Source organism: Musca domestica, unplaced genomic scaffold (genome assembly GCF_030504385.1).
Source record: "Musca domestica strain aabys unplaced genomic scaffold, Musca_domestica.polishedcontigs.V.1.1 1, whole genome shotgun sequence".
Lineage (NCBI taxonomy): Eukaryota > Metazoa > Arthropoda > Insecta > Diptera > Muscidae > Musca > Musca domestica.
This window is the reverse complement of record NW_026712114.1, coordinates 40548539-40575134: the sequence shown is the minus strand read 5'-3', so window position 1 is coordinate 40575134 and position 26596 is coordinate 40548539. Positions and strand designations below refer to the sequence as shown.

The window sequence follows — 26596 nt, the reverse complement described above, 5'->3', positions numbered from 1 at the left end:
GGAGGGTATTAAAAGTTCGGCCCGGCCGAACTTACAGCTTTTTTACTTGTTAAAACTGAAAATCACTTCTAGATGAAAATAGAAATATGTGAAAAGGACACTTCTGACCTTTATATTGTTGTTGATTTCGAAGACGTATATGGTCACATAACAGGGACCGATCCTGACTTTCTGTCTCTGAAACGACGCGTCTCACTTTATTATAACCGACTCGTGCCTGCACTAGCTGTCGAATATAAACCGACACACATTTTTTTAACGATAATTGGTGATATTTACCTTAGTTTTCTTTTCCATAGAAATCAATTTTAAATTCCTTCAAGGCTTATGATTGATTTACATGTAGGCCTATTACGCCTTCTAACTTAGCTTCAGTTAAACGATTCACATTAAAAATAATTATTTTTTTTTTAACATTTTCTACATATTTATGTTTCTTTCTTTATTCTTAAATAGCATTTGGATTTAATAAATTAAATAAATATTAACTTAATCTTTGTTTGTGCGTTTGTTTTTTTGGATGTCATTTGGTCGATGGAGATGAAAGGAGGAAATTAAAGTTCTGAAAGTTTTGACAGTCTTATAATGATAGAGGAATGTGAAAGATATGATAGACAGTAGGGAAAAAGAAATCAAGAAAATTGATAGGATAGTAAGGTGGCAGTGGCGGAGATAGGATGGAAGGATAGCAAGCAAAGGGAAAACTTTATAGTAGTAGATCATGCAGGAAAATGACTTTATGGCCTCTTCTTGAAGAGCTTTGAATGTGAAACTATTTAAAAACTATTTAAAATAAATTAACAATTATTTGGGGGTTGTGTGAGATTTCCTGTAGCATCTTAGGAAATCCTCAGTTACGTTTACCTATGGCTTGTCCTGGATTTTTGTTATGGGAGTTCTTTTTTTTTTGGGGAATTGGTAATGGAGCTAGTATGAAAGCTTGCTTTGTTTTGTGCTTTCGACAACCTCTTAGAGATTAATGGCAAAGGGAGTGTGAAGTGAAGAGAAACGTTTTGGCTCTCTTCATTTTATTCCCTGCTTAATGTTAGTGCACAACACTTAAGAGGAGCTGCTGTAGCTGTTGGGGTGGTAGTTGTTGTAGGCCATGTAATGGGCATCAGAACGGGCATAGGGACCACCACTGGGAGTTTCCCAGCTGCTGGGGTCGTAAGATGAAGCAGCTGGCACGGGAGTCATGGACATCTTAGCACCACCCAATTTTTGGATCAATTGGTAGAAGAGGAAGCCCAAAACCAATTTGATGGCAATCTTGGACAAGATCAAAGCCTTGAAGACCTTCAATTTAAGCAAAGCCATTAGGATGGGCATAACAACACCCATTTTCAATTTCAAGAGCAACAACAAGGGCAAGAACAATTTGTTGTTCTTCTTCTTGTGGCCACGAGCTGTAAGAAATAAAAAGAAAAAAAATCAATTGTTAGAACAATTCACCTCAGATGCTGGCGGCTAAACTCACCATCAGTGGATTCGGGAATTTCCAAATCGAAACCACGGTCAGCACGGTAGGTCACAACAGAGTTGGCAAAGACAGTTTCGGGCAATTGTACACGGATCTCGTTATTTTTCAAGATGCGGCCAACACGATCAGCAATGACGCTATCAACAACATCATCGTTCAAGGCACGTCCAGTGACATCCTCATCAACACCAGCCACGGTATCCAAATAAGTCAAAACTTTCTCATTCAGGCAACGAAGGGCATTCGAGTTGAAGCAGTTATCCACAATGCTCGAGATCAATTCCTCCGAGGAGTCAATGCGTGGCTCGGCCACAGCATTATCAACGACAGCAGCATTCAAGGGGGCGGCAACAGCCAACAAGAGACAGCCTACGGCCAAAAATTGCGTAAAACGGAAGGCCATCTTCAAAATCAAGTAATTCAAATTGGAAAAAGGGTTCGTTTGAATTTTGGAACAGCAAAAATCCGGGCTACTCTATGTGCTGCCGATGTTCACAATAGAATTGATTCGAAAACAATGATACCAATTTCACCAAATACTCATGATTTTATACCAATGCTGAGCGTTGCCAAAGAAATTCGAAATCTAGCCGCTGATGACGCAAAAATACAACACCAAAGGCAGCGGGGCCAAAAGAGCCCAAAACGTACACGGGAAATCGATCGATCGACAATTTCCAAAAGGTATCCAACATCAGCACCAACAATACTGCCAATACCACCAGTGACAACAATAACAACAACACCAACAATTGACCCAAGCCCAGTAGCCACCGCCGCCGACGCCACCGTCGTAGCAACAACATCAACGACAATTGGTATTTGCTTTTTAATATGTTGTACGCACAAATTTGGTTTGTTTAGTAACGAAACTTTGTTATGCTGTCCATTTGCTTCACCCTTCGTATGTCTTACTTTCTGGCTGGCTGTCGGTATGTCTATCTGCCGGTTAGCACATGAAATGGTGTGCATATTTTTTTTTGTTTTATCAAAAATAGTTTTCTTCACCAGACGCATTTTCGAATATAAATTGTCATCGCAATTGCCACCCTCTCCCATACACCTGCTGCTCCACTGATGTTAAGTACTAATGCCAAAGCAACAACAACCAGAGCAACCACAATTTATCACCAACACATAAAACCCACATAATATTGCGTCCCAACATAATTGAAAACGAAATTTATACATTTAATTAATTCGCATTAAGTATGCGTTGTAATTTCAGTTCGTCGTAATCCCGTGAATGTCTAATTTCCAAATTCCTAGGGGATTTCATTTTGTGTCATAACCATTGACGACAATTTGATGTGGCGTTTACTTTTTCTGTTTTTTTTTTTTTTTGGTCATCCTCAATTTTATGACACGCGACGCCCGATTTGGCATTGAGGAAGAAAAAAGGGGTTCAAGGTTTCTTGTTAATGCCTTTTCTTGGTGGGGACATATATTATTGGTGGGAATATAATTATATTAAAAAAAAAAAAAATAATAACACTTACCTAAACTTATGAAGAAATTACGATGCATTTTATTAATTTAATTTTTTACTAGGCAAAATATTTGTCCTAGCCTGTCCTAGATCTAGCGATCGCAGTTGTTGTCCGTTTTTGGCGATATTCTCAAAATATTTTGCGGGTGGAATGGACCAAAAACGTAATTTTTCCCTGAATGTGTATTTTGTCCGTAGGCAGGTTAAATTCACTGTCCACGTTTTCGTATAGCCACCATAGAACGGTTCATAACTTTATTCGGTATCCCGGCTATTCCGTTTGTAACAACTCGAAATATACATTTTAGACCCCACAAAATATATATATTCTTGATCAGCATATCTATGTCGATTTAGGGATGTCCGTCCGTCTGTGGAAATCACTCTACCATCCCGACCGAAATAAAGTTAAAAATTTACTCAAATATATACTATATCTGCAGGACTTTTGGCATTGAAAATGGGCCATGTAAGTCCACGTTTTGGTATAGCCCCCACCCTTATATTACCTCCCTATTTTCGGTATTTTGGTGGTTTAAGCGATATTATTAGTGGCTATCGTTACCATCGCTTGTGTCTCGTACCATCGCTCGTTACCGTGATACTGGTAGCGTTGCCCGACGTCAAGGAAGTGGACGGAAGAAAACAGCAACATCAGCAGAAATGGTTCTAAAAGTAAACAAGCGACTTGATCGAAACCAACGTCACAGTGGCTCGTGAGCTGAACATATCGCAATATCCCATTCGGCAAATATTGACAAATGAGCTCGGGGTAAAGACATTGAAATTCCAAAAAGTCAAGAACTTACACCGCAACAAAAAGAAAATAGACTCCAAAGAGCTAAAGAGTTGCTTCGCTTGGCCAAATGATGAACTGCCGAATTTGGTTTTCTTCAATGAGAAAACATTCGTTGTCAAGCAGTTTGTAAAAAAAAAAACACAAAATGATCGTGCTTACTTACCAAAGAGGTCAACTGAAAGAGTGCACCTTCGGTTGGCCACCAGAACTCAAGCGCCGGTCATGGTTATGGTGTGGGCCGTCATAACAGCCAATGGTCGTTCTCGGCTCGTATTAATTGACCGCGGCATCAAAATAAATGCCAAATATTATCGTAGCCTTGGGCACGCAAACATTTTGACATTCAGACCTTGGACATTCCAACAGGACTCAGCACCATCGCACTCAGCACGCGCAACCTAAGAATGGTTACAAAATGAGGTTCCTCGCTTTATTTACAGCGCACACTAAAATCTCCGGATACAAATCCGTTGGCCTATTGTTTCTGGAGTATTTTGGAAAGCAAAGTTGACACTAAAAAATACCAAAGTTTCGATTACCTCAAGCAAGCGCAAGCAAGCGACGGTTTCATTGGCCGTAGTTCGTGCCAAAGGTGACCAATTTGAACAAATCTAAACTTATTCTAAAATTTGATGCTATTTCCAGCATTTTTTGCTTTCATTCTACAAAATTAAAAAAAAAATGTAAAAATTATGGCGTTTGACTTTGTTGCATTATTTTTATCTCACCCTGTATATGTCTGTATGGTAAATATCCTAGCTCTCAATCGTTGTATCTCAATCTATCAATCAAACTTAAATTGTATTAAAATATGGGCCATATTAATCCTCCTTCTCCTGGTCCTAGCCCAGAAAGTATTAAAATTTTCATTAAACAATTGCAACCCTCATATTAAATATATGGAGTATACTTGAAACTTCGCGCATCAATATGACCAAAATCGCAAGGAACACAACACTTAAAAAAAGTTGAAAAAAAATATATGTATATTTTTCTTTGATATTAGAAAGAGAAAATTTTGAACTATTTGCTATTTGGAAAGGAAATACTCTGCACTTAACCCGGCAGAATTATCTTTGGCCCTTTGACTTGTTCTTTCCAGTACACAAGTACCCATAAAACATATATTCCTTATATATGTACCAAAAATTAAAATATTTTTTATTTTAAAATTCGAAAATTCTACTGCAATATCAATAATATTAATACTAATAGCTAGTAAGTACCCTCTACTTCGTCAGCAAAAAGTCCACCTTAACATTTTAGGTTCGTTTCCAGTTTAAGGCCTTCTTAGTAGTCAAAATACACAATTTGTTCATTACGTCTAAACATCGAAACCAAGAGATACCTCAATATAAAATTTCAGGCTTTCAGCTCTCTAGTTGTCCCATTACCAAATGAAGTACCAAAGCAGCTCCTTCTCTCAATCACAAACATATTCGGGATTCCAGCTTTATCTCTACACCCAATACAAAATATCCAAATATCGTACCATTCTGTGATTTTCATAAAATTAGAGCACACATTTCCAAAATCACCTTCAAATATCAAACTTACTTTCCAATCGTGATACCTATACCAAATTTCTAGTTTCTATCCGTTCACATAATAACAATTGGCGACATTTTAGAACTTTTCGTAACCTTAACGATCGGATTTCCAAAAACCCTTTGGTACATATATTCTGCACTCCATCAGCGACTCCCATTCTTTTAGTCTTTAATGATTATTTTTTAAAGCATAATAGATCACAGATCTGACTCATCTAATAAAAAGTAATGACTGCTTAGTAATTTCTAAATAGAAACAAATATTCATGACAAAAATTATTATAGATGTTCACCTACCGTCGGTATTACATCTTTTGAATAGCCTGATCTTATTTTTTTTCAGCCAAAGGCTTTAATTTGATTGTTAAACACCTTTATGATAAATAACGTCTATAATGGCCCCATGTGAAAACTCAGCTCAATTTTCGGTGTTTTAAGGAGCTGAGCAATATTTTCCATTAAAATGAGCTGTAATTTGGAATTTGTATTTCCAACGTTTAGAATACCGTGCTGCGTGGTATTTATTTTTGTCCACCTCATAATTGAGGGCAGAATGATTTCAGAATAGTCAAAGATAATTACTCTTTTACACCCATTACCGAAATATGGGAATTAATTTTTTTGATGATGATGGTTTCGAAATTAATATGGTTAAAATGTTAACTATACTTGAAATCGGGTTGTACTTTTATCTGATGACCTGTAAAAGTAATCTAAGGTATCTTGAACGTTTAGGAAGAAATTCTTTTCTTACTAAATGTCCAATTCGCTTTATATTCGGTATTTCAGTGATTGCAGTTCCAATGAATTTAGCATTTTGAGTTCTCTTTGGACGGATTATTGATGTGAGAGAAGTAAGTCCACATTTTGAAATGAGCCCTATAACGCTTTGTCGATCATTTTTTTTTTTTGTTTAAATGTGTTCGCATTTACCAGTTTAAGCACGATTTAGGTCCTGGAGTTGAAAGCTATATGCCAATTTTAGGCATGAAAGATTGCCATTTAATATCGTATTGTATACCATCCGAAATTGTATGAATTCTTAAAATCCGTCAAACCGTTCTTGAGTTATGAGCGTAGTAACTGACATGATTTTCTTATATATATGTTGAAAATAATTCTTTATTTTTTTCACAAAAAAAAGACAAAAAAAAAAAGGTCGAATTCAATATCTTAAGTTAAATTGAAAAAAAAAAAAACCGTACATTATATAAAATTGACAAAAAAAGAGAAGCAAATTGAAAAAAATAAAAAAAAAATCTTCAACTGGTTCGCTAATATTTTACAGCAAATGTTTAAAGGTCGTATGTACTATTATTTTGAAATTCGATTCCATTAAACAATTTTTCATTTTTCTTTCCCGATTTTAGAATTTTTGCAATGAGATGGCCTTTTTCGTGATATTTTAGCGATTTTAAAAAAGTAATTAAAATATTTTTGTTCATAGCTTATATCTATAAATAGCAGTTTTGTCCGTTGTCGTTTTATACTCTCCGAAAAGACTACACATAATACTAGAATTAAAAAGAACACTACAAATATACATTCGAAAATTGTAAGTCAAAATGGAAAAAAATTATGCAAAATAAAACAGTACTATTGTACATTTCAAAAGTCAAAATGAAAATGCTCAAATTTCACATTTATACACGATTTTTTTGGATTTTATCCTTTTCTTTCAAGAGACAATTCCGAATTTGTCATAATCGTTAAAATCAGATCAGCGGTTCTTGAATTATAAGCGTAGTTACTAACACAACTTTCTTATATATATGTAGATATATTTAGAATAAAAAGTAGGCGTGGTTAGTTCTTCAGCCCCAAAATATATGCTTAGGTGTGGAGGGGAAGTCAACAGTATCTCGTGTAATAATTTTCAAACCGATATCTTCATTATTTTGGCAAATATAAGAATTTTAGATAAATCTAAATAGAGGACTTAAAAGTAGGCTTGGTCAATATGTTTTTCTTTAAAAACCTAACTCAGGGTATGACGAACGTTTGTATAAAATATTATGCAAATCGGTCCAGCCGTTCTCAACTGATTCCATTTCCAACGAACAACAATTGATTTTTATATATATAGATAATAAACATAATTATAATCATAAAAATATGGTAACGTCAATATATATTTTTTTCTAAACATTTTTTAAAGATTTTCCATCCTGGTTTCTTTCTGGGTAAGTAATATATTTTGACAAAACTCTTGTTAATATTGATCAATGGGAGGAACACATGAACCTATAAAAACAAAAATTTTCTTTAGGAGTAAATTTTAAACAATTCCTTAAGAAACTGTGGCTAAAATCATCAGAATTCGGTTATATGACGAATATAGGAAAACGTGGATCTATTTAGACAATGTTGCGACACAAGAGGTGAATTACGGATTGTAAATATCGAAATTCCTTTAGAAAATGTAACATAAATCGTTAAAATACCGAATATCGGAAGGTACCGTTATTTTGGGGACCTTACGAAAACGTTGACCTTTAACAATATATGCGCGTGTGCAATTTTTAACTTCTTATCAAATTCGTTCCAAAGTTAGCGTGAAAGTAGGCCCACGTTTTCATATAGCCCCCATATAACGGTACCTCCCGATATTCGGTATTTTAATGATATTAGCGACATTATTAACCGAAATTGTTTAAAATTTGGTATATGAAGTTCGTAATAGATACTACAGCCTATGACAGAAAATTGTCTGTGAAGGTCCACGTCTTCGTAGAGACCCCATATAACGGTACCTCCCTGTATTCGGTATTTTGATGATTTTAGCGTCATTATTCTCCGGAATTGTTTAAAATTTGGTATTTGAAGTTCGTAATAGATACTACAGCCTATAGCAGAAAATTGTCTGTGCTGGTCCACGTCTTCGTATAGCCACCATATAACGGTACCTCCCTGTATTCGGTATTTTGATGATTTTAGCGTCATTATTCTCCGGAATTGTTTCAAATTACGTATTTAGAGCTCGTAATGTGATCTACAGTCTGCGACAGAAAATTGTCTACGCAGGTCCAGGTCTTCGTATAGGCCCCACATACCAGTACCTCCCTATATTCGGTATTTCGACGAGTTTAGGTACAATACCCACCGAAATTGTTTGAGACGCGAATTTGAAGTTCGTAATGGATGCTACATTACTCAGAAGATGGCAGAAAATTGTCTATGCTGGTTCAGATCTTCGCACAGCTCCCTATATACGATATTTTGATTTATTATTTTAGCTATTATTAGCTAGTATTATTTACTTCACATAGTTTCCAAATAAAAAGGTTTAATCCACACCACTATAGGCTTTGCGAAAAATATATATTTTCGCAACTAGCCGCTGAGAACCCGAAATGAATGGTTCTCCCATACCATTCTTATATGTTATTTAACTCCGAGAATTGTTTTTTTTTTTCAAAAATATTTATATAATTTTTTTGTTTTATTTTTTTAAATTGCATTTTTTAAATAATTTAAATAAATATTAACTTAAACTTTGTTTTATGTTATTTGGTCGTTTTGTTTGGATGTAGGTAATGAAGATATCGAATAGAAAAGAAGAAAAGGTACATTCTTAGAATGTCATGAGAAAAGAAGTAAGGAAAGAGTAGGAAGAAAAGCAAAGAGAAAGAACAGTAGAATAGAGCAATAGTTGCATTAAATAACTGTGAAGACTAGAAAAGTTTCTTGGGATGCTGATGACTTGATGGCGGTCTCTCTTAGAAGAGATTGCAGAGATGAGGATAAATAAATTAATTTACAGTAACCACAAAAAATGTAGCGATTTTTTGGGTTTATCTCGAGTAGGTACCAAAATCCGGGGTTTGAGCGCGTATTACCTATGATTTGTCCAGTTTTGTCTTAAATGGGAAAATGAGGTTTTGTTTGGAAGGGGTGCTTCTCAGGAAGACTGTGTCTTCTCTTATCTCTTGAAGGAGAGAGTTGGAAAGAAGTGAAAACTCTTTCGTTCTCTCCCAATTGCCTTTTTGTGTTGGCAATGATTTAAGAAGAGCTGCTGTAGCTGCTGCTGGATGATGAGGAGGAGCTAGAGCCGGTGCTGGAGCTGCTGCTGCTGGGATGATAGCTGCTGTAGGCCATGTATTGGGCATCAGAGCGGGCATAGGGACCACCGTTGGAGGGTTCCCAACTGCTGGGATCATAAGAGGAGGCAGTGGTGGTGGGTACACCATATTCGGCAGCTGGCATTGGTGGGGGCATCATGGGAGACATGGTCATTTTCATGCCACCCAATTTCTGGATAATGTTATAGATGATGAAACCCAAGACCAATTTGATGGCGATTTTAGACAAAATCAAAGCCTTGAAAGCTTTAAGTCCAATCAATGACATCAAGATGGGCATGACAACCTTCAATTTCAACTTCATCAACAACAACAAGGGCAAGAAAGCTTTATCCTTCTTCTTGTCACCACGGGCTGAAATTATTCGAAATTTATTTAAATATATATTTCCAATTGTAGTTTGTCGGCTAACTCACCTTCATTTTGGGGAACTTCCAAATCGAAACCACGGTCAGCACGGTAGGACAGAACGGAATTGGCAAATACAGTTTCGGGCAATTGTACACGGATTTCATTGGTGTTCAAGATGCGGGCAACACGATCGGTGATAACTTTTTCGATAACATCATCATTGAGGGCGCGACCGCTTACATCCTCCTCAACACCGACAACGGTATCCAAATAGGTCAACACCTTCTCTTTCAAACAATGCATGCCATTGGCATGGAAGCAGTTATCCACAATGGACGAGATCAACTCTTCGGAGCTGTGAATGCGTGGCTCAGCCACAGCATTATCAATGGCGGCAGCATTGAGGGGTGTGGTAGCGGCCAAAAGCAAACAGCCAACGGCCAAAAAGGATGTGAAGCGGAAAGCCATCGTTGTGTTTCTTCCTCTAAGCAAATTACTATTAAATAAATTCCGTTACAACTATTCTAGTGCCACTGGTGTTCACAATGGAATCGGTATGAAAACAATGATTTAAATTTCATGTGGTGCCCATGATTTTATACTGCCGCTCCCCCAACATATATTAAAAAGAAATTACAACTCGCCACCAAATGCAGAGAGTCCGAAACGCATGGCCTCAACGGTGAAGGCACCAAACGTCCAAACACCGCCAACAACTGCCGCAAAACCTTACCATTGAAATGATGACACTTCCAATTTTCAATGGACTTTTTTGGGCAGTGGCGAAACACTCGCTCTGTCGGACGTCGCAATTGCTTGTAAATATTTCTTTATTTACTACCAAATATTAAAAATGTCTTTTTTCTGTGATTTTGATTGATTTTTTGGTAATGTGTTGGACACTGGCTGGCCGAGTGCTTGGCTTTCTATACCATCAAATAGTTTGTCGGAATCGCCAATGCCGAAAACAGTAGCTCCCTCCGCCACATGTCAACAAATTGTTGTCGTATAATTTCGAGCCGTGTTCGCCAATATTATTATTATTATTTTTCTGGTTACGTCCCAAAGCCAAAGTGTCCCAACTCTATCCCCCCACACTGAATGCAGTTGCGACATACACACGCACAACTGTTTTTTTGTTCCCCTTTGAGCTGTAATAAAGTTGGCCGACATAACTATTGCCGACCGAGCACGCGTTCAATCTCCCTTAAATGTCCAAAAAATATAATTGTTTTTCTATTTTGGATATTTTTGGCCTTTTTCACAAAGTTGAGGTTGTTTGTAGAAAAATGCATGCGCACACACACACACACACACACCTGCAAGCGAGTGGCATGCTTACGAATAGTCCCGCAAACGGATATTGAGTTTGGGTTAATTTGTATGCAAAACCCATAGCTCTTACGACGTTAACTTACAAGTGACAATAATAGTAAAAGAAAATAATATTAATTCAGACCAAATTTTGTTCGGTGCCAAAATGCATTACACGAGGGTTGCTGCGATCAGGTTTGTCAATTTTGTGGTATGAGGTAATATGGGTTTACTTATCGTCATTAGACTTCACGGGTTCGAAACATTTCCATAGATTCAAAGCGAGCACGGTTATGTTATGACCGGTTATGGTCCACAGGGACCAAAACACATTGTTCCGTAATAATTTTTTTTTTTCGCAAATTGAATTCGGAAAAGCAAAAAATTAAAAACTTCAAAAACAAAAGGCAGGTCTAAATACTTTATTCAAATCCTTTATCCCATAGACTATCGCAAGGCCTTCCAAAGAGACATCAAAAACTTCTGTAGACCGTATAATACCTCAAGTTCTTTTATATACTATCTTTAGGCCTTCTATAGACCATAGACCAGAGATCTCAATGTGTCCTTTAGAATAAAGAAGGTCTACTATGGGTCAAAGAACGCCAGAAGGTAATCGACCATTTGGCTTTAAACGTCAAAATACCGAGCAACCGAAGGTATCGTTATATGTGAGCTATAAGAAAACGTGGACCTAGATATTCAATGTTCTGCCGACCCATTACGAACTACAAATACCTTTTTATACCCTCCACCATACTTTGGAGGGTATATTAATTTTGTCATTCCATTTGTAACACCTCGAAATACTCATGTCAGACCCAACAAAGTATATATATTCTTGATCAGCGTAAAATTCTAAGACGATTCTAGCCATGTCCGTCTGTCTGTCTGTGTGTCTGTCTGTCTGTCCGTCTGTCTGTTGTAATCACGCTATCTTTCGAACAAATTGAGATAGAAGGCTAAATTTTTGCAGACATGTTTATTTTGCCAGTAGGCAGGTTAAGTTCGTAAATGGGCCATGTAGGTCCAAGTTATCATATAGCCCCCATATAACGGTACCTCCTGATATTCGGTATTTTGATGATTTTAGCGACATTATTTACCGGAATTGTTTGAAATTTGGCATTTGAGGTTCGTAATGGATACTACACCCTAAGTCAGAAAATGAGCCATGTAGGTCCACGTTTTCATATAGCCCCCATATACCGTACCCCCCGATATTCGGTATTTTGATGATTTTAGCGACATTATTTACCGGGATTGTTTCAAATTTCGCATGTGAAGTTCGTAATGGATACTTCAGCCCATGCCAGAAAATTGTCTTTGCAGGTTCACGTCTTCGTATAGCCCCCATATAACGGTACCCCCTATATTCGGTATTTTGCTACATTACGATTTAAGCTACATTACAAACAGATTTTTCTTCAAGTTTCGCATTTAAATATTGTGATAACTTATGATAAAAGTCGCCTATGCAGGTCCACGTCGTCGTATATGCATTCGGTATTTTTAATATTTTAAACGAATTTTTAACTGATTTTATTTTTTTGGAAATTGTCAAATTTCCGCCACCGGAGCTACCGAACATCGAGAGATATAGTTATATGGGGGCAGATATATCACATTTTCGATACCAACCATCCTAGACACAATACAAATTGCTGTGCCAAATTTTTAAGTTCTACGTCAAATAATGTGGGCTGTTTCGTGATTTTAGCAGACAGATCATGAATACGTAAACTTAATGGGGTCTACGATGAATATTTTGAGTATACCCTCCTTTACAAGGAGGAGATTTTAATAAAGCAGATTAATAGATTGTCATACGTTTAGAGAGGTTTTCTTAGTCTATAAGCACATCTGCACAAAATAGGAACACTTTATCTTTAATTTTTAGCTTTTGATAATATATGAATTCAGCATTTGGGAAATGATACTATTCCGGTTCTTATTTACATAAGGGTGAACGAAATTTATAAGTAAACGGACTTTGGTAGAAATACATATTTACTAAACTAAAAATATGTCAAACAGTTTAAAAGGGTACAATAGGACTATTCTTGTTGATGTGTATGTCCACGAGGAATTGCGGCAAATAATTTGGCCCTTCTTTTCAACCTAACCTACCCAAATTGAACAAGTAAAAGACCACCATTTGGAATGAATTAGGAAATTTTCAAAAAAAAAAAAAAAAAAAATTATAAAATAAAAATAAAAATAAAATCCATTAAAAATTCTGTTAAAAGCTTTAAAATAACTAATATCAAATAGTGCCGTTATATGGGGGCTATACGATGTCGTAGACCTATATAGATAAATATCTCACAGTGAAGGAGTTCAAACAATTCCGTTGAAAAATGTGGCTAAGATCATGAATATACGGAATATCGGGGGGTACCATTATATGGGGGCTATACGATATCGTGAACCTATGTAGAAAATTCTCTTCCAAGGGATAAAGTACTAACAAGCAACTCCTTGTGTGGATTTTCAGACATTTCAGTTGAAAAATGTGTTCAAAATCATCAAAATACCGAATACCGGGGTGTACCGTTTTATGGGGGCTATACGATATCGTAGACCGATATAGCCCATCTTCGAACTTGACCTGCCTGCAGACAAGAGAGACATCTGTGGAAAATTTTAGCTTCCTATCTCAATACGTTTTGACTGTAGCGTGATTACAACAGACGGACGGACAGGGCTAAATCGTCTTAGAATTTTACGCTGATCAAGAATACACATACCTTGTTGGGTCTAAAATGATTATTTCGATGAGTTACAAACGAAATGACGAACTTAATATGCCCTCCATACTATGTATGGTGGAGGGTATAAAAAGTAGCACCACTCAATTATATATCCATAAAGACTTCTTACTTATGATTGATATGCAACCTCTTTGTTATTTTGCAATTTACAATTAGTACGCTTCATACAGCATTGATTAAATTGAAACCTTTACAGGTTGTATCTTTTCCAATGGCGCAGTTTCGCCCCCTTCACATGTAATATGTATTTAATAAATGCCATTCTTCAATTTACAACGACGTTTTTTCTGGGCAACGAAGTGCAAAAGGAAATACGACCATACAACATCTGTTATACCCAGTTTCAAACGAAACTATGCATATTTATCGATTTTTGCGGAATCACAATATTTTTCATTCCATGGCATTTATTGTTTTTTGAAATGGCAGTCTTGACTTGAGTGTGTGTCGCAAAAAATCTGTTTCGCACAGTTGAATGCAGATATTCCCTGGAAAGCAACACAAAAAAGCAACACAAGAAAATAACGAAAATTTTGTGTTTAAAAAGAATAATCTTTATCGTTAACTTGGATTCAGAGAAAGACAAATCGAAGAACAAAACATTTGTACATTATAGAGGTAGTAGTAAAGATGTACAGGTTAAAAAATTAATTAGTGATATGAATGGTATTTTGTATGTAACTAGCGAGTGCCCACTACTTCATCAGCGAAAAGACAACCTTTATATTTTAGATTTGTTCCACCAGTTCACTTTAGTACTCAAAATTAACGATTTGTTTAAATTTTCAAACAAAGCTTTGAAAATTGTTGGTTCGTTCCAGCAGCCACACGGTGCCCGAATGCTGCTTGGCGGCATTTTGGCCTATTCCCAGCGAAGCGCTTGCTTGATGTGATCGACACTTTGGTATTTTTTAGTGCCAACCTTGCTTGCCAAATTACTCTAGATGCAATAGTCCAACGGATTGGCATCCGGAGATTTTGGTGGCCATTGTGCGCGGGAAATGAAGCGAGGAACCTCATTTTGTAACCATTCTTGGATGGCGTGTGCTGAGTGCGATGGTGCTGAGTCCTGTTGGAATGTCCAAGGTCTGGGGCCAAAATGTTTGCGTACACCCTCCAGTATATTTTCGCGATAATATTCGGCAGTTATTTTGATGGCACGGTCGATTAATACGAGCGGAGAGCGACCATCGGCTCTTATGGCGGCGTTCACCATCACCATGGCCGGCGCTTGAGTTCTGGTGGCCAACCGAAGGTGCACATTTTCGGTCAAGTCGCTTCTTTACTTTTCGAACCATTTCTGCTGATGCTGCTGTTTTCTTCCGTCCACTTCCTTGACGTCGGGCTACACCAACAGTATCACGGTAACGAGCGACAAAAGATTTTTTCACACAAAAAATGTATTCACATTTAAATGCTAGAGTACTCTAGCGAAAGCTACTTGTGGTTTTCCAGTCATATATAAAGAAATCACACTATGACGCTTGAATTCCATCACGAATAACTTTTTTTCTGGAAAATTTTCACCAAAATGCGTTTATACGTTTGTAAACAATATAATGAGCTGTCACTGGAATAATTTGAACAGCTGTCGGTCGAGTGGCTTAGAAATGACAGCAGTCTGAAGTTGGTTGCAGTTTTTTCATCTCACCCTGTATACCCTTGCACAATGGTTCCACATTCAATTTTTCTGGCCAAAACTCTGGCCAAATCCACCTCCTCCCAACCAACAGTGGCCTCCATATTAAATTTCTGAATTCTAGTCTACCTTAAAACCCAATTCCAAATTTATTACTACAATTTTCGTACAGTTATGTCACGTTCAAAACCATTTCCTTCCCTCCACCCAAGACACCAATAGTCCCCGCGATACCAAATTTCAAAATTCCATCTTTATCCCAACACCCAACGGCACATTTTGTGGTATTTTACAATTTTCGTTCATATTGCAAATTTCCAAAGCCAACCCTTCATCTCAACTACAGGCACCAACAGTGACATCAATTTAGGATTTCAGTTCTATGTGCTCACCGAATATCAAATTTAGTAGCATTTTGTTTCTTTTGTTAAAGTACGCATTTTCAATAAATTCACCTCATCTTAACCTCAGATACCAACAGTGACCTTTATATAAAATTTCAGGATTTCACTTTTTTAAAATTGTCAAAATTAGTACCATTTAGTACAATTTTGGTACACACTTCCAAAACCACCTCCATATCTTAATCCACAGACACCAACAGAGACCTCAATATCAAATGTCGGGATTCCAGCCCTATTCTAAATTTAGTAACATTTAGTACTTTTCGTACAAATATAGGTTGCGTTTTTAAGCTACTGCCAAATCTCAAATATAGATACAATCGGTAATCTATATATCAAATTGCAGAATATTTTCTTTATCCCTTCACCCAATGCCAAATATTGTATCATTCAGTACATTAGTATACATTACCGAAACCTCTTCCATATGTGTAGGGTACACATGAACAGCAACTTTAATATCAAATTTCAGACTTAAAGCACTATCTGTTCTGGGTATCAAATACCAAAAATAATATTATTTAGTACATTTCGTCCAATTGTAGTATACAATTCCAAACGCCTTCAAAATTTCAAAATTCTAGCTCAATCCGTTCACTTTAAGCAAAAAATGTTCCAAATTTAGTACCATGTACACACTAAGTACACATTTCCAAAAATAATCTTGATATATCAAATTTGCTTTCCAATCTTGGTTCTTATACCAATTTTTAAGTTTTTGGCTCTATCCGTTCACGTAATAATAAATGGTCAAATTTTCGCAGCCTTAAAGTTCAAAGTTATGAATTATGGCTATAGATTCACTGTGTGTGGGTAGCTTTTTAACAAAAAAAAAAAATAGATTTTAAAACGTGTATTATAAAGTGTAAGAAAGGTACTAAATGGTACTAATTTTTTATGCTTGTAGAAAAAGCAGGAATAATGAATATTTGTACAATGACTACTGCGAGTGTGTATCGTTAAGACCTAGATAGGAGGTGGATTTGGGAATTCGTACTATAAAGTGTAAAATAAGTACTAATTTAGCCCCAAAATGCAAATTCTAGTACCTTTTCTATACCCTCCACCATAGTATAGAGGGTAAATTAAGTTTGTCATTCTGTTTGTAACACTTCAAAATATACATTTTAGACCTCCCAAAGTATATATATTCTTGATCCGCATAAAGTTCTATGTCGATTTAGCGATATCCGTCCGTCCGTCTGTTCGTCTGTGGGAGTCACTCTAGCTTCCGAGCGAAATGAAGTAGATTGATAAAATTTTACTCAGGACTTTTGGTATTGTATTTTGGTATATTTAAATATGTACTTTTAATTCGAAATGGATACTGCAGTCTAAGACGGAAAATTGTCTGTGCAGGTCCACGTCTTCGTATAGCCCCCATATAACGGTACCTCCCGATATTCGGTATTTTGATGATTTTAGCGACATTTTTCACCGGAATTGTTTCAAATTTGGTATTTCAAGTTCGTAATAGTTACTACAGCCTATGCCAGATAGCCCCCATATAACGGTACCTCCCGATATTTGGTATATTGATGATTTTTAGCGACATTATTCATCGAATTTGTTTTAAATTTGGTATTTGAAGTTCGTAATGAATACTTCAGTCTAAGGCAGAAAATTGTCTGTGCAGGTCCACATTTTGGTATATCCACTATACAATAGTACCTCCTTATATTGATGATTTCAGCTACATTATTCACCGATATTTTTCTACAGTCACAACGAACTAATAGAGGAAGCTAAAATTTTGCACAGTTTAGTCTTTTGTCTGCAGGCAGGTCAAGTTCGAGGGTGAGCTATATCGGCCCACGATGACGTATAGCCCCATATAATGCTAAACACCCCGATATTCGGTATTTTGATGATTTTGGCCACATTTTTTATACCCTACACCACAAGGTGGTCAGGGTATTATGTCTTTGTGCATTTGTTTGTAACAGGCAGAAGGAAACAAGATAGACCCATAGTTCCTTTTGATGATCTGCATAGAATCACATTCTGAGTCGATTTATGCATGTCTGTCCGTCCGTCTGTCCATGTATTTTTGTAAACAAAGTACAGGTCGCATTTATTGCCCGATCCAGATGAAATTTTGCAATGATCATTTGTTTGGCCCAAGGACGAACCCTATTGAAATTGGAGATAATCGGTCAAAATTTAGATATAGCTCCCATATATAACTTCGTCCGATTTGCCTTTTGTTGTGCACCAAACGTGTAATATCAGCCCGAATTGTATGGAATTTTGCATATACACCCATATTAGGCCTAAAAATATGTGTGACAAATTTGATCGAAATCGGTTCAGATATAGCTATAGCTCCCATATATATTGTTCATCCGATTTGTTATTTTTATCCACCGCCGCCGTAATATGCACTCTGCAACAACAATATTTGGGGAAATGTATCAAATACAGCTCAGAAATACATTTGCTAAATTTTATCGAGATCGGTTCAGATTTGGATATAGCTCCCATATATAACTTCGTCCGATTTACCTTTTATTGTGCACCAAACGTCTAATATTTGTCCAAATGGGATGAAATTTGGCGCTTAGCTTCCATATATATACTTCATCCGATTTGTTATATTTGTTACCCACAACCGTAATATGCACTCCGTAACAACGATATTCAGGAAAATATATCAAATACATCTCAGAAATATCTTTGCCAAATTTTATCGAGATCGGTTCAGATTTGCATAAAGCTACCATATATATCTTTATCCGATTTCAAATCTATTGTGCACCAAATGGGCAATACAATTCCGAATTTAAAATATACAAATGCTTCGGCATATTTAGTCCTTTGAACTTTAAATTATAATTATAATCATAGCGTGTATGACTGAATTCTCCCATAAAAACTTTTAATTTTTATGTGGAGCTCTACTAAATTAGCAAAGTGGTGTAGGGTATCATAAAGTCGGCCCCGCCCGACTTTAAGACTTTCTTTACTGGTTTTACTTGTTATCTTTCTTCAAACCTCTCTAACTCCACGAAAAATTCGGCGTCGATTGGTTGACAATTTTGGCCTGTAGAGCAATAGCAAAATCAGGATTTTTTCGGTTTGTCGTCCATTTTAACCCAAAAAATATTTTGCGATCATCTATAAAAACAATGGGCTTCTATTCTGACCCTAATTCCACCTCCAATTTGAATTTTGTGAGGATCGGGCCATGATTGCGACCTGTAGCGTAATTACAAATAAACATGGACAGACGGACAGATGAACGGACGGACATACATAGGTAGATCGACTCAGCTCGACGAGATAGGAAGATCCATATATAGTTTCTCATGCCGGGGACCAATATTTCGAGGTGTTATAAAATTTTTTACCCAATCAAGCTTACAATAATATATAAAATACCACCAACACCTAATTTGTTAACCCCCCTCGTATTGAAAAATCACATATACCATTCACATTCTATACATACATATATGCATCGGTGTGAAGCCAAGTAATTCGTCTTAACATATTATTTTCTTTTTTTTTGGTTGCCAAAATTACCCGCATTGTTTATGATTTAAAAAGAATTCAAAGCATTTCTAAATATTCCGATTCTCTTGCGTTTAATAAAACTTTTCCATTTCCGCTTTTCATTCAATTCCGTCAAGTCCACTGAGCGTAATAAACACGTTGTTTTATCATAATTCATAGTGGCAAATCTCTAGTTAAACTGTTAACTTTTTTGGTGTGTTTTATCTTTGCTTCATTTATTCACAACACGAATTTGACACAATTTTTATTGAATTTTGTATGTGTATGTGTGTTGTTATTTGTTTTTTTTTTTTTTTTTTTTGGTAGTTTAGTTATTTTTGGGTTAAAAATAGGAAACACTTTTGCTTTTTAGTTTGATAATTGAAAAATGTTTTCAATACTTAACTGACCTTCTTTGAAATACATTGTGTGTGTGTGTGTTTACACAAAATGTAGATTTCAGTTTTTTATTTTTAAAAATATACGAATAAGAATCAGTTAGATATTGTTTTATTTAAGATTTTGGAAATTTTTTTTAGTTTTGTTTCGAACGGTGCATGATACACAAAAGTAAAAAACAAAAATGTATGTAAATGAAAAACCGAATAGTAATATATAGTTGCCATACGACAAATTAGAGTCAAATTTAAACACAAATTCGTCTTAAAAATTGGCTTTAACAACAAAAATACCTTTGTCGTTAAAAGAAGGCTGTGCCAAATCGTGAAATAATATATCTCATAGTAATAATAAATTACTTATATTAAATACATTTGCGTAAATGTTTATCATCCATTTGATAAGGTATAATACAACAGAGGTAGATCCGCATGTGATCAATATTTTGACTCTTTTACCTAAACAGAAAATGTTTGTAATTTGTGCACTCGAAAACCGCTGTACAGATTTTTCTGAACCTTTCCATGTATACTATAATATCGCCTGAAAGTAACATAGGCTATATAAATTTTTGAAATACCATTTGGAATTGGAGATATTGCATCAGAGGTACCTCCCAAAAATGTAGATTTTATATCCACATAGCTGTTGATCGATTAGAGATACAGTCTCCAAATTTGGAATGCGTAACGGAACTTGAAACAAAAATAAATTTGCCAAATTATATTGAAATCGGTTCAGAATTGGATAAAGCTCCCATATATATTTTCCGTCGATTTATTGTATTTGATGCATTGCACATTTAAATTAAATTTGGAATTTTTGGCCGATTTCATGTTTTTGATGCACAAAATACGCTATATATCTATAATTTGAATGACATTTGGAATGTGTAACGGAATTAAAAACAAACATACATTTGCCAAATTATATTTAAATCGGTTCAGATTTGGATATAGCTCCCACACATATTTTCGGCCGATTTTACATATTTGATGGACTCAGTGCTATATATATGTCCGATTTCAATGAAATTCGGAGAGAGAGACGAAATTTGCAATCAAAAAAAAAAAAACAAAAAAAAAATTGCCAAATTATTTTGAAATCGGTTGAGATTTCGGTATAGCCCCTATATTCACAGGGTAAGATAAAAAAAACTGCATCAAAGTCAAATGCCATCATTTTTATATTTGTTTTTTAAATTTTATTGAATGAAAGCAAAAAATGTCAGAAATAGCATCAAATTTTAGAATACTTTAGATTAGTTCCAAATAGCCACCTTTGGCACGAATTATTTCCTTCAAACGGCCAATGAAACCGTCACACGCTGTCCGAATGTTGCTCTGTGGTATTTTGGCCTATTCACGGCGAAGCGCTCTCTTGAGTTGTTCGACACGTTGGTATTTTTAAGTGTCAACCGTGCTTTCCAAAGTACTCCAGACCCAATAGTCAAACGGATTGATATCCGGAAATTTTGGTGGCCATTGTGCGATGAAAATCAAGCTAGGAACCTTATTTTGTAACCATTTTTGGTGGCGCGTACTGAGTGCGATGGTGCTGAGTCCTGTGGGAATGTCCAAGGTCTGCGGCCAAAATGTTTGCGTACCCAAGGCTTCAATACACCCTCCAGAATATTTTCGCGATAATATTCGGCATTTATTCTGATGCCAAGGTCGAAGGTGCACATTTTGGCAAGTAAACACGATCATTTTGTTTGTTTACAAACTGCTGGACAACGAATGTTTTCTAATCGGAGAAAACCAAATTCGGCAGTTCACAACTTTCGGCCAAGCGAAGCAACTCTTTTAGCTCTTTTGAGTCTATTTTCTTTCTGTTGCGGTTTAAGTTCTTGCATTTTTTAAAATTTCAATGGCTTTACCCCGAGCTCATTTTTCAATATTTGCCGAATGGAATATGGAAATGAATATATTCAGCTCACGAGCCATTTTTCGGTCACTGCGACGCGGGTTTCGATCAAGTCGCTTCTTTACTTTTCGAACCATTTCTGCTGATGTTGCTGTCCACTTCCTTGACGTCGGGCTACGCTACCAGTATCACGGTAACGAGCGATGATACGAGACACAAAAGATTTATTCACATTTAAATGCGGGAGTGCTCTAACGATAGCCACTTGTGGTTTTCCAGCCAAACATAAAGAAATCACACTATCACGCTTGAATTCCATCACGAATAACCTTTTTTCTGGAAAATTCTCACCAAAATACATTTGTACGCTTGTAAACAATATAATGAGCTGTCACTGGAATAATTTTAAATGCTGTCGGAAGAGTGGCTTAGAAATGACAGCAATCTGAAGTTGGTTGCAGTTTTTTCATCTTACCCTGTATATCTTTTGGTATTTACCCTATAAAATTAATATTTATTACAGCTATGTGTGGTCTCATAGCTTAAAAGAACATCTGTCAAAATTGAAAGTAATTCAAACTTTAATCAAGCGTTCATATATATGTTTCGTTCAGTTTCACATTTAATTTATCCAGAGTGGTGACTTGTGACCCTTATATATATGCTACTGAGAGTATATATTATTTGATACGGCAAAAGCGTGCCTCATCGAAATAACGGATCTAGATCCTAGGTCTATTTGGGCCAAATCGGTTTCAGGACATTTGGATTCGATCTATATGTCAATATTTTCAGGGAATGTAATATACCTTATAGAACAGGAAAGGATCATTCAATATTGCACACTTGGCACCTAATATTTTATCTTTGCAAGGTCAGATGCGAAAATGGTCAATATTGGCCCACTCCATCAAGTACCTCCCCCATAGCGTGTCAAAGTTTTGAGTAATTAAATCTCTCATATCATGTGAAATAAGCACCACATAAGCTTCAAATTTCACACATCTCCAGATTTTTATTAACAAAAGACATCTTGTTGACGGTCGGACCACTCATTTTGTTTTTTTTTTGTGAATAATTATAGCGAAAGTCAAGAAACATTGGCTGAGAGTATGCATATGTCACCAAAACGACTGATACTTTTTTACATGTTTTTTTTTTTTTTTTGTTTGTGTTTAATCATTTGTCATCTGTGTCATGTCCTTTAATTCTCCTCATAAAAAAACCATTTCCGTGAATGAGTTAGACGCTTGTTTTTTGCCTATTGCATTTCAGAGAATGCTTCGATAGGCACTTTTCTATTTCTACATGTGTTTGTTAAACACCTGTTATTTGAACGCAACTTTCATTGCTTTCAATAGTTGCGGGCCTCTCTTTGTTGCTTTTCAACATAAATTCCTATTCGTTTAACTGGTACGGTACGTGTTGTTATTGAATGAAAAGTGTGGGTGGTAAATAAAAGTGTTATTCTTAGAATAAATGGCGATTGAGACCAATAACGTTATAAATATAACTCAGCCATTTTGGACTAGGAGCTATTTATTAAAGCTATACTAAATACTTTTTTTAGGCATCGATTTTTGATAATTTTTTTTTTCAACTCTGAAACTGTGAATTTCGATAAAAAATTGAATTGGTAAAATATACAGCATTATTGCGTAAATTAATCGCCACAAAATGAAATGATGCAATTATTATCGATAGGTGTTTGATTGTAAACAAATGTTATTTAATGTTAACCTACTTTAATAAATTATGTATCGATTGGTGCATGCATAGTTTACCGCATACATATGGATAATTGATTATAAATACTAGTAGGTGGCCGCGATTTCGTTTGAGAAAAGTTTTGAGAAGATTAGTAAGTAAAAGGCAAAAGGCAGAATGGACCGACTATATGATTGCGGTCAACGCTCTGTACCTAAACGGATATGTTTAAAGTAACAAATTTATTAGAATATTTGATCCTTGTGTGGGATAAATGCGAAATCTGGGATAATACAAGTATAAACCAATACACAAAATAATATATCCGTGTGGGGTTGACCATGTTATAAACTACAACACTACAATATGTTGGAACCCCCTTTATGTCCTAATCCATTTTGGAAGATTACGGAACTCTTCCCTGATGCTACACTTAGATTTTTGACCGGGGGCATTTGCCCAATATTTACGCTCACCGTCATGTTGTTATACAGTTTCACACGAAAGTTGTTGTCCATTTTAGTCCAAAGTCAGGAAAATTTTATTTTTTTTTTGTTTCATTTGAACCCCTAATGTACATCTTCAAAAACAATAGGCTTGGGTCAGAACCCTAACCCTGCACCCATGCACAATTTCGTGTGGATCGGACGATAGTTGCGATATGTACTGGGTGAGATGAAAAATCTGCAACCAACTTCAGACTGCTGTCATTTCTAAGCCACTCTGCCGACAGCTGCTAAAATTATTCCAGTGACAGCTCATTAAAAAAATTTCCAGCAAAAAATGTTATTCGTGATGGAATTCAAGCGTGATAGTGTGATATCTTTATGTTTGGCTGGAAAACCACAAGTGGCTATCGTTAGAGCACTCCAGCATTTAAATGTGAATAAATATTTTGTGTCTCGTACCATAGATCTTTACCGTTTTACTGGTAGCGTAGCCCGACGTCAAGGAAGTGGACGGAAGAAAACAGCAACATCAGCGGAAATGGTTCGAAAAGTAAAGAAGCGACTTGAACGAAACCCGCTTCGCGGTGGCCGAAAAATGGCTAGTGAACTGAACATATCGCATTATTCCATTCGCAAATATTGAAAAATGAGCTCGGGGTAAAGCCATTGAAATTCCAAAAGTACAAGAACTTACACCGCAACAGAAAGAAAATAGACTCAAAAAAGCTAAAGAGTTGCTTCGCTTGGCCAAAAGTGGTGAACTGCCGAATTTGATTTTCTCTGATGAGAAAACATTCGTTGTCCAGCAGTTTGTAAACAAACAAAATGATCGTGTTTATTTGCCAAAGAGGTCAGCTAATAATATGTACATTGTCACCAGAACTCAAGCGCCGACCATGGTGATGGTGTGGGCCGCCATAACAATTGTGGCATCAGAATAAATGTGGAATATTATCGCGAAAATATTCTGGAGGGTGTATTAAAGCCTTGGGCACGCTAACATTTTGGCCGCAGACCTTGGACATTCCGACAGGACTCAGTACCATCGCACTCAGAACGCGGCATCCAAGAATGGTTACAAAATGAGGTTTCTCGCTTCATTTCTAGGGCACAATTGCCACCAAAATCACGGGATACCAATCCGTTGGACTATTGTGTCTGGAGTATTTTGGAAAGCAAGGTTGGCACTAAAAAAAAACAAAGTGTCGAGCAAGCGCTTCGCCGGGAATGGGCCAAAATGCCACATTTTCAAAAAAAAAAATCTTTAAAAAATTCTTTTAAAATTTTAAATGTATGGCCGTTATTTTGGGGTCTATATGACGTGGACTTACTTAGGCGTTGTTTGTCATAAGCCACTACCATATTGAAATTTGAAAACTAGAAATAAACGGTGAATTATATAGCTAAAATCATCATAATATCGTATATAGGGAGGTACCGTTATATCGGAGCTGTGCGAAGACCTGGACCAGCATAGACAATTTTCTGTCTTAGGCTGTAGCATCCATTAAGAACTTGAAATACGACATCTCAAACAATTTCGGTGGGTATTGTACCTTAACTCGTCAAAATACCGAATATAGAGAGGTACTGATATATGGGGTCTATACGAAGCCCTGGACTTGCATACACAATTTTCTGTCACAGACTGTAGTTCCCATTACGAACTCTAAATACGTAATTTGAAACTACTCCTGTGAATAATGTCGCTATAATCATCAAAATATCGAATATAGAGAGGTACCGTTATAAGGAAGCTATACGAAGACATGGACGTGTACAGATAATTTTATGTCTTAGGCTGTAGTATCCATTATAAACTTCAAATACCAAATTTGAAACAATTCCAGTGAATAATGTCGCTAAAATTATCAAAATATCGGGAGGTACCGTTATATGGGGGCTATATGAAAACGTGGACCTGCATGGCCCATTTACGAACTTAACCTGCCTACTGGAAAAATAAACTTGTGATCAAAATTGTAGCCTTCTATCTCAATTCGTTCGAAAGATAGCGTGATTACAACAGACAGACAGACGGACATCGCTATATCGACTTAGAATTTTACGCTGATCAAGAATATAAATACTTTGTTGGGTCATGAGTATTTTGAGGAGTTACAAACGGAATGACAAAGTTAATATACCCTCCATAGAATGGTGGAGGGTATAAAAATGTAAAAATTATGTCTTCTGACTTTGTTGCAATTTTTATACCCTCCACCATACCATGGAGGGTATATTAATTTTGTCATTCCGTTTGTAACTCCTCGAAATACTCATGTCAGAACAAATGATCAGCGCAAAATTCTAAGACGATTTAGTCATGTCCGTCTGTCTGTCTGTGTGTCTTTCTGTCTGTCCGTCTGTCTGTCTGTTGTAATCACGCTATCTTTCGAACAAATTGAGATAGAAGGCTAAAATTTTGCACACCTGTATATTTTGCTAGTAGGCAGGTTAAGTTCGTAAATGGGCCATGTAGGTCCAAGTTATCATATAGCCCCCATATAACGGTACCCGATATTTGGTATTTTGATGATTTTAGCGTCATTATTCAGCGGAATTGTTTCAAATTTGGCATTAGAAGTTCGAAATGGATACTACAGCCTAAGACAGAAAATAATCTGTGCAGGTCCACGTCTTCGTATAGCCCCCCATATAACGGTACACCCCGATATTTGGTATTTTTATGATTTTAGGGACATTATTTACCGGAATCGTTTCAAATTTGGTATTTGAAGTTCGTAATGGATACTACATCCTAAGTCAAAATTAGCCATGTAGGTCCACGTCTTCGT

General features: G+C 36.2%; 2 protein-coding genes and 1 long non-coding RNA gene across 3 annotated transcripts in view; 1 reads left to right on the top strand and 2 right to left on the bottom strand.

The window, feature by feature from the left end:
- The window catches only part of LOC131802470 (uncharacterized), a 167581-nt gene that overhangs the window by 17266 nt on the left and 123719 nt on the right, over positions 1–26596 (top strand). The window contains exon 2 of the long non-coding RNA XR_009342215.1: positions 7477–7501. This is a non-coding gene — a long non-coding RNA (uncharacterized LOC131802470). The remainder of the gene's footprint in view (positions 1–7476; positions 7502–26596) is intronic.
- Positions 400–2013, bottom strand: LOC101891857 (uncharacterized). The gene is made up of 2 exons (XM_005176846.4): positions 1478–2013; positions 400–1406 (listed from the first exon to the last, which is right to left on the bottom strand). Exons 1-2 carry the CDS (start codon positions 1881–1883, stop codon positions 1060–1062), a joined length of 753 nt encoding a protein of 250 aa, XP_005176903.1. The 5' UTR covers positions 1884–2013; the 3' UTR covers positions 400–1059.
- Positions 8746–10334, bottom strand: LOC101889459 (uncharacterized). Its single transcript, XM_005176832.4, has 2 exons — positions 9817–10334; positions 8746–9754 (listed from the first exon to the last, which is right to left on the bottom strand). The coding sequence occupies exons 1-2, from the start codon at positions 10217–10219 to the stop codon at positions 9321–9323; spliced, it is 837 nt and encodes a 278-aa protein (XP_005176889.1). The 5' UTR covers positions 10220–10334; the 3' UTR covers positions 8746–9320.

Coding starts and splice junctions, on each gene's coding strand:
- LOC101891857 (XM_005176846.4), bottom strand. CDS start 1,883: ATGGCCTTCCGTTTTACGCAATTTTTGGCCGTAGGCTGTCTCTTGTTG. Junction 1,407..1,477: donor AATTCCCGAATCCACTGATG/GTGAGTTTAGCC, acceptor TATTTCTTACAG/CTCGTGGCCACAAGAAGAAG.
- LOC101889459 (XM_005176832.4), bottom strand. CDS start 10,219: ATGGCTTTCCGCTTCACATCCTTTTTGGCCGTTGGCTGTTTGCTTTTG. Junction 9,755..9,816: donor GGAAGTTCCCCAAAATGAAG/GTGAGTTAGCCG, acceptor GAATAATTTCAG/CCCGTGGTGACAAGAAGAAG.